The sequence below is a fragment of the Sorghum bicolor genome, chromosome 10 (assembly GCF_000003195.3).
Source record: "Sorghum bicolor cultivar BTx623 chromosome 10, Sorghum_bicolor_NCBIv3, whole genome shotgun sequence".
Classification (NCBI taxonomy): Eukaryota; Viridiplantae; Streptophyta; class Magnoliopsida; order Poales; family Poaceae; genus Sorghum; species Sorghum bicolor.
This window is the reverse complement of record NC_012879.2, coordinates 49954733-49964326: the sequence shown is the minus strand read 5'-3', so window position 1 is coordinate 49964326 and position 9594 is coordinate 49954733. Positions and strand designations below refer to the sequence as shown.

Sequence of the window (9594 nt, the reverse complement as noted above, 5' to 3'; positions counted from 1 at the left end):
GTGGACTGTTTTATAACACGAAGCTAGATTGCATATGATATGATTGGTTACCTACCAACTATACAAACTCGTTATGCGTTAACACCAGCCACTATCGTTACAAACGTGATACTATACCAAACAAAAACTCATTATTGTTTCATACCTTTTTTTCCCTTTTTTCTCCACCTCTCTTTTCACACCGGATAACGAACTAATTCTTCCGCCCCGCGCTCACTATTTCTCAATGTTGCTAATCGGCGTAACTGCATGGTGATCCATGCTATTTGATGGATAGACCTCATCCTGTAGGCCGATATAGTCAGGGACCCATTATTTCACGGTACACGATGAAACGACAGCAAGAATCACAAAATTCACATAATGGTATTCGTGGAAAATGAACAATTTTCAAGACATTAAAGAAAGCCTTATAAATTTTAGTGACATTAGAATTTACTCAACAAAGGTAGCTAGCGCATCATTGAATCTGTATAGTGCTCTGCTAAGTGCTAAGAGTGTGCGCGCAGCTGCAGCAGCTAACTTCTTTAGGTACCATCATTGGCACGGCAAATTAACCGCACAGCATATGGAATGGTTTTTGCCTTTTAAACCACGGCGCCGTTCACAAATCGAAGCCACCAGCCCCTCTGAGTCTCTGACGCCTAATTGTCACCAAGCACAGCTGTCTATTCTTTCCCAGGCTTCATCAGTACTCAGATGGCGAGATCACGTCGTCAATCTTGAGGATCATCTTCACCACCTGCGTGGCAAGTAAGATCTGTTGCTGCTTGCCAATCAGGGTCTCAAAGACGTTCTGCTCTTTCATGTCATTGGTGCCAACGTCATTGCAATCTATGCCACAATGGGGGTTGCTATCCTGAAAAAGCATTCAGTAAACACATGTCACCACGGTTTCCAAGCAGTATAGCTAAGCAGTAATGATTAACAGCAAGAACACCATACTGAAACACTACAAAGAGCATTGCGACCACAAGTGCTGAAGCAATCACATTATGTAGTATACTACTGTACTAGATCAGATTGTACAAGCGCACTTAATGGTGGAGAAAAAAAGGACAATGTTACACAAGGCCAAATTCAAACTACAAATCGAGTATGATCTGGATAACAAGTAAAAGGATCCAGAGCTATCACATAGTTTCAAGAGGCCACAGCAGCTATTAAAAATTTAAAGTAATATACTTGAAAAGAAAAAGGAATACAGAATTAAGATACCTTCACTTGTTGAGCTTTCACCACAGTTAAGGTATCAATAGGAGGCAAACCACTGTTCTCAGCTAAGGCCAGTGGAACAGCGTCCAATGCATCAGCAAATGACCTGATAGCATACTGCACATCAAAGAAACAGTCAGAAGGTACCATATTACATCGCAGCAATTACAAGCTCCAAAGACAACAAGCACCTGCTCAACTCCAGGGTGCCGATCTGCTGCAGTTTCAACAGCAATTGAGCAAGATATCTCTGCCGAGCCACCACCATACACAATTGAGTTATTGCGGATTAGATTCCTTGCCACACAAAGAGCATCATGAAGACTGCGCTTGGTCTCCTCAATCATCATTTTATTTCCTGTACAGCAGTAGATAATTTTTACCACAAACCAAAATAAGGAAGTATTTGTACCTTTGTTGTCCAACAAATGATTTACCTATAAATCTTTCATTGCACAAAACTGTATACAATATTGGTTCCTGATGCAGCAGGATTAATACCACCAGTTATACAAGACAATCCTTGGTTTGAAAATTCAATCAGAATACTGATACAGCTACATAGCCCCCACTTTTTTAATTATTAATTTTTAGGATAGCAACCACTCTGTTAGATGATGGTCACTTTATTCAGAACAGCTGTGGAGTGTTTCCAAATCATATGAAAGTTGATGTTGATGTCTGATAAAGGAGGTCGGCATATGTACAGATGTTATATGAAAGCAAGAAAAAGGATACAAACATCAGAACATACCACCACGAATGAAAATAGTTACAGCTCTGGAGTTGGCACACTGCTCAATGTAAAGCATCCGGTCCTTGGTTGTTCCAAATGACTTCTCTCTGACTAATCCAGCCTATACAAGCAGATCAATCAAAGTGATGCTTCACATAGCTATTTGCAATAAATAAAGATGCCTGCAGATTTTTTTTTATGTACTGTATTGTAGGCATTCAAACGGGATCAACACAATTTGATAAAAAAAAGGCTAAACCAAACTGCTAAGCTACTAAAAGTGCCATTACAGTTGACCACAATGAAGTCAAGGATTCAATTTATTGACCCGTGATAATTAAATCACCTTCATAAACTCAGAAACCAGTTCAAAATCAGTAAATATCCTAACAATTCAACAATAAACAAGTACTTTTATCCAACAGATGAAATTGCTCGTTATGTTTCCCGTTAGAAACAATAAAAGAGTTACTTATTATACACGAAAAAAAAAACATCAATGCAATGCCCTGTCCCCAAGGATGATCTGTTCACTCTGGTTTGGGCACTACAATTGCATAATTGGACACCACATCATCAAGATATGGTCAACTATGCAGGTTCCATATAACTGAAACAAAATGTGTGCAGAAGATGATACCTTCCCAAGCTTTTCTGGACTCAGCTCTTGAAATCTTGGAACAATCCGTCCTCCTAAATTCAGTTTTCAAATATCAGGTATTGCATTCACAGGTCAGTTGTAATCAATTAATCATGAGTGAGCTATAGAAGCATGTGGACCTGTAGCGATGGCAATCAATTCCAATTCAACACCACCAACCCATCTGACAGCTGGCAGATTTCTATGCATCAATAGATGATTGGCTTCATCATCAAAACCCCATTGACAAATAACCAGGGTTGCACCAACATCCTACAGAATATATGTGAATAGTTACTGAGCAAAGCAAACACACTGAATGACACGAATACATTTGAATGCTTGATACACGCATAATACCTTGTCAAGGGAAATATTTTTCAGTTTTTGAAACATTCACAATAAAACAATTGTCGACAAATGAAAACTGGGCAATGTAACAATATAAATTATTTCAATTGAGGATCTCACATCCAGACCAATATAAGATCATTATCAGCCAGGTACCAAAAACTAGGATATTCACAACTAAACAGTTTAGTACCTTGCATTTCTGAACCATTTCATCAAAGTACTTCTGCTCTTGCTCACGCAGAGTCTGGAATTTCTCTACAGTATCAATGTCAACCTTATGCTTTGTCTTAGGTTTCGGGGGCTCAAATGGGCAGGTCAGGATGGCTATCTTAGCATCCTCAATTCTCTTTGGCATTTGAGGGTGGCTCATATCTTTGTCAACGACAATTCCATATATTAGTTCTGTGTCCTCCAGCTTCCCACCGACCTTGCCTTCTACTTTGATTAAATCCAAGTTAACATCCTTCCTGCCCAAATCAGCAACCGCAAGGACTGCTTTGACAGCAATCTCTGCGAGTGCCCGCTTGCAACGGTGAACACTGTAGAAGAACAGATACCATCAGACGTTCTGTTATGTTTTTCTACAAAAATCTACCAACAAAAAAGTTATCATAAAGGAGTAGAAAAATATATCTTCTGGTATATGAGCATTACCTGCAACAAAAATCATACAAGGAGCAGAACTACAGAGTTGATAATGTAAAGAACAAAAGAAAAGGCATTGCTGTCTATATGAATCACCCAATAATTAGGCGCGCAAACCAATGCAATCTGCTATCCTATTTCTGTTAGGTCAACACAGATAAAAGGAAGAAAACCAGAAAAAAGTTTCATGTGATCATGTCACATCCTCAGCAGACAGAAGTTTTTTACTTCAGAATAAAATAAATGACACAGGAGCCATACAGAAAAAATAAACAAGTTAAAATTCATGATGCCCAAAGAACCAATTCAGACTAGAAATTACTAAACAAAACCCTTGCATCATAAAGTTGATGTATTGAACAGAAGGTTCTGTATTATAAGTTTATAACTTCTTACATCTTTGACGACAGAGTCGTCATGCAGGTCTGAACCAGTGGCTCTATATTGTCTGCATTGAATTCAAACTTTTGGGAGATGCGCTCAAGGTGATCAAAAGCTACCCTTGAAGCCATCTCATAACCTTCGGCAACCCGTATCGGGTGAATACCACGCTCCAGAAGTTTCTCAGCCTGCTCTAGAAGTGCCCCTGCCATGACCACCACCCCAGTGGTACCATCCCCGATCTCATAGTCTTGACTGCGGGACAGCTCCACCATCAGCTTTGCAATCTGGTTGTCAACATCCATCTGCTCCAGAATCGTGGCCCCATCATTTGCTGGCATGTCATAAGGCAGAACTTTCAGTGAGATGGCTTGTATCGTGTATATAGCTGAAAAATGAAAACTGGATTTGGCGAATTAACACCCAAAACCGAAACAGGGCAGTTCGAGCAACTGTCCGGCAATAAGCTAGATCTCAAGACATGCACCCGCCACTCAAAAACCCTGGTTCTCAAAGGACTACCACTTCACCTGGGCCACCTGGGCCGATGATCCAAGGGTGGCGAGTCGTTCCCTCTCAGATCGCCCCATCCCGTCCCGGTACACATGCTACACCACGACCAGCGTACACAATGACCCAATGAAGGAAGGAAGCAGATGCGTACTGATGGTGACGTCTCCGTCGGGGGACTGGAGCATCTTGTCCATGCCCTTGGGTCCGAGCGAGGTGCGGAGGATCCGCGCCACGGCCTTGCCGGCGGCGATGTTGGCCTTCTGCGCGTCGAGCCCGCGCAGGCGCGTCTTCTTCTCCTGCTCCCTGAGTATGATGAAGGGGCGCCCGAACTCGTCGAAGGCGAGCGCCATGGCTGCCGCTAGCGCGGTGCCGCTCGCTCCAGAAGGCGGAGGCGAGCAAGGGAAGCGGCGGCGCGGATGCAGGCAGGAGCCGAGGTGCTCGCGTGGAGCGGTCGAAGAGAGGCGGAGTGTGGCGGTGTTTCGAGAACCTACTACTCGATGACGGCGCGAGGCCAAGGGTTTCCTCTTCCGTGCTCATTTTTCTCCTCTTCCTCCAAAATCCTCCCTCTCGGCCCATCCCATCGAATCGAGCCCACTTCGTGCTCACCCTCTTTCTTGGCCCACTATCGTTTAGAGCCCACTTCGTGCTTTGCCCAGTTTCGGTGCGTTTGCCTCCTATTATAAACTATGGCTTTGTTTAGATGTGAAATTTTTTTTAGATTTCGCTACTGTAGCACTTTCATTATTTGTGACAAATATTATTCAATCATAGACTAACTAGGGTTAAAAGATTCGTCTCGCGATTTATAGACAAACTGTATAATTAGTTTTTGTTTTCATCTATATTTAGTGCTTCATACATGTGCCACAAATTTTGATGTGACGGAGAATCTTGAAAACTTTTTGGATTTCTGTGGGAACTAAACAAGGCCTATGGCTTGAATCCGAAATTCCTCGTAATACATAAACTACTTGCTAGATAACTACGTACAATAGTGGATTTGATTGCATCATATGATTTATACCGCAAATGGCACCCAATACATGTTTTGGGACAGTTGAAAGGTACGAGTACAAGAAAAATTACTCGGCATAAACCTTGGGAAGGAAGCAGAGGAAAATGATGCAAAGCCAACATATATATCCTTACAGGATATAAATAACTCGGTTTTAATTTACAGGAGATGAAAAATAGAATCGCATATGAATGAGGAACATACTTCTTTGCTGGGCTAGGGCCATGGGGATAAGGTCTTGTTTAGTTCACTCTAAAAACCAAAAAAAAATTTAAGATTCCTCATTACATCGAATCTTGCGACACATGTATGAAGCACTAACTATAAACGAAAACAAAAACTAATTGAATAGTTTACCTGTAAATTGTGAGACCAATCTTTTGATCTTAATTAGTTTATGATTGGACAATTTTTGCCACAAACAAATGAAAATATTACAGTGTCAAAATCCAAAAACTTTTCGCAACTAAACAGGACCCAATTTGTCGATGCCTCTCCTCACAGAAGAATTGGGGCGCCAAAACCAGTATGGGTACCCTTGATTAAAGTTGAATTATGATTTTGTGACCATGCATGTCATTCTCAAAAGTATAGTGATCGATTACTGATCAACAGTAGTTTTACTATCCGTGCACCAAATTACAGCAAGGCATTGTTTAGTTCCAAAAAATTTTACAAAATTTTTTAGATTTCCCGTCACATTGAATCTTTAGACACATACATGAAGTATTAAATATAGACCAAAATAAAAACTAATTGCACAGTTTGGTCAAAATTAACGAGACGAATCTTTTGACTCTAGTTAGTCCATGATTGGACAATATTTATCAAATACAAACGAAAGTGTCACTATTCATATTTTGCAAAAAAATTTGGAAGTAAACAAGGCCCAAGTTTTTTTTTTAAACTTTTACAGCGAGAATTTACAGTGGTTGATGAACAAGAAGGCAATAATTTGGCACAGAGCCCCAGGCCCTTCAAATCTGTGCACAGACTGGGGAGAACAGCCTAGGATCCGTAGGCTTCTGGCAAACAGGTAACTCGCCTTCTTGCGGTGGATTACCTCCATGTGCTGGATTGCGACGCCATCCATGGACGCACCAGACACTAGTACACGTATGCACTTGCATGCTCTTCTACTATTTCTGAATAGTCATCGTCGCTGTTTATGAATAGTTCATTTCCCAATTTACCACAGGTAACAACATCTCTCTCTCTCGCAAAGAAACATTCAAATGCGCATACTCCTAGTGCTTGGTACATGGCAGAGTTTGAGATAGGTAATCTGAAATTGCACCCTGACGGTTGGGTGAGGCATTGTTCAGTTCGCAAAAACTTTTGGTTTTTATATTATAGTATTTTTTATTTTATTTAACAAACATTGTCCAATTATAGACTTAAAAGATTTGTCTCGCGATTTAAAGATGAACTGTATAATTAGTTTTTGTTTTTATATATATTTAATGTACTATGTATGTGCCGTAAGATTCGATGTGATGAGGAATTTTGAAAAATTTTGGGAACTAAACAAGGCCTAAGTTAGCTCTACTTAACTCCATTTCAAACAGTAAGCAATTTTTCAGGTTTCATTTCCATTGGCAATGCAAAAAGTTTCTACCGTGAGCCGGCTGCATGGTGCCTGTTTTTGTTTGAGGAAGGATTGGATGCTACATAGAGAGAGAGGCATGCCCGAACGAACACTACCTGCTGATGCATGCTGCAGACCTGAAATCTCTCTGTACGCTCTTCCCAAGGAGAAAAGGGGAATGACTTCCTTGATTTTAGAGCTCATATCATACTCTACTGTACGGCTTCAAATTTCCTCCTTTCACCCATCTTGGCACAGTGACATTCCAATGATTTTTTATGATTGCACTTACAGCCTCTAGACCGTGTTTACTTCACGAAACAAAAAAAATTCGCGACGCTATAACATTTTCGTTTGTTTATAGTAATTATTGTCCAACCATGGACTAACTAGACTTAAAAGATTCGTCTCGTCAATTCCGATCAAACTATGTAATTAGTTTTTATTTTTGTCTATATTTAATTTTTTATACATACGTCTAAAGATTCGATGTGACAGGGAATTTTAAAAAATTTTGGATTTTGAGGTGAAAGTAAACGAGGCCTAGCCGGAAACAATACCGTAGTTCTAAATTAACTGATTCTAAATTTGACCAAGCAAACATTCATGATACTACCGAATAATACTTTGAAGTGTTACTCACTTCGTTCCAAATTCTAAATCGTTTTAGACTATTTTAATAGATTTTGTTATGCAAGACATAGTATATTGGTGCACACATAGAAAACTACTATGTACGTATAGAAAACAAAAACAACTTATTTTTTTTAAAAAAAATCGATCCGCGATGGTTAGTTAGCACCCGAGTATTCTAACTTCATAAGAAGATCTTTTCACACTTGCGCATATTTTATACTCCCAAGAGTAATTACTCCTTTCCTCGTAACGGGTATGTACAACGATCCAATAGGGAAGGCGCTGGACTGTTGCAGTTAGAGGAGCTCAATTCTCGGCTGCATGCCTGCATGCATGGAAGCGAACATTTGAACGCCACGCCAACGCTAAAAAATCTTTAGAGCAGATTGGAAAACCTACGTGTGCACATACTTTAAAATTAATAATATATCAATCAGGTAGCAGTTCGTGTAATCATGTACCATTCGGATTGAAATGTCACTAGGCAAGTTTGAATTAAAAATTAAATAAATAAGTATGAGGACATACTCACGTATACAAATATACCCTAGTTAGTATGAACGTATAGTTAGGCTAAGGAGTATGCATGCAGTACTCAGAGGGTACATGAATATACTCGTCAAATAAAAATGAGTATTGGTGCATACGCATGTTTGGAATAGTCTATCCATTGAAAAGAAAATATATCGTGCTATGTGTACATACTATTTCAAATGGAGTACGTATATATACTTTGTTTTTAGAAAGGAGTATATGTCTGCATAGTACTATTTTGATGCAAGAGCCTGGAGATCTTGAAGAGACGACTATATGTTAATTTTTCACACCTGGATGTATATAGGGGGTATTTATGTACATATGTTGAAAGAAAGTACACATGGCAGAGTGTGTATAGATACTTTTCAACAAGTAGTATGTGTACATACTATAGTCCTTTGAAGTATTAGAAGATATTCTTACTCCCCAAAAAAAGAAGTATTAGGAGATAGGTCTGAACAAAGTATGAAGTGATACTGCGTGATATGATTATCAGATGATACTCTAATATGCATAAAGTATATCCAAACACATACTTTTATCTAAAACAACTATCCAAACACTCTTATATGAAACTGGAGAAACTAATTATAAATCTGTGCCTCCGTCCTACTGGTCAGTGATCAGGGTGCTTCGTTGCCGGAGCCCGGACGATCCAATCTAATAAGCACCTGTAGAGACGAACGCCGACTAATATGCGCCGCCAAACTACGAAGATTCAGCACGTACAGTTGGATGCATGAAACCTCAAGATGCTAGCGGAAGCCAAGCCGATGATTCGATGAACGAAGTGAGATAACAAGATGTGATGGAATCAATCATCTCCCCATCGATCTGCATGGTCCATGCTACGAGGAAAATAGGATTAGGGATAAATAAATTGATCACATTAGGAACAGCGACGTAGCACAAAATCTCCGATGATCGAAGAACAGCAACGTGGCCGACGGCAGCCTATGGAGGGAGCAAAGCCGCCGCCGCCGCCGAAAAACATCAACGTGGCCGGCGGCAGCCTATTGAAGGGAGCAAAGCCGCCGCCGCTGCACGTATATATACTATGGGCTGTGGTGGTTGGACGTCCGCAAATGACGATGGAATTTCCTTATATTCATTATATTAACGGGTCATCTTAATTAACCCGCTAATAGACCTCCGGCACCACGTTGGAAGTCTCCTGAGTGTGATCTAGGTGGGAGTAACTACTCCCAAGGAGTAGGAAAAATTTACCATATATATATAACAACATACAATTTACAATTTGTTCACTTATCTTATAAGTCATACTTCTTCTGTCAGGTAATAGTATTTTTTTCTCATAATAAATCAGCGAACAT

The 9594-nt window shown here is 40.1% G+C and overlaps 1 protein-coding gene across 1 annotated transcript; it reads right to left on the bottom strand.

Moving 5' to 3' along the window:
* On the bottom strand, positions 343-5007 carry LOC8061981 (T-complex protein 1 subunit epsilon). The gene is made up of 9 exons (XM_002437118.2): positions 4636-5007; positions 3987-4305; positions 3136-3484; positions 2732-2864; positions 2592-2644; positions 1970-2072; positions 1407-1573; positions 1219-1332; positions 343-859 (listed from the first exon to the last, which is right to left on the bottom strand). The coding sequence occupies exons 1-9, from the start codon at positions 4832-4834 to the stop codon at positions 689-691; spliced, it is 1608 nt and encodes a 535-aa protein (XP_002437163.1). The 5' UTR covers positions 4835-5007; the 3' UTR covers positions 343-688.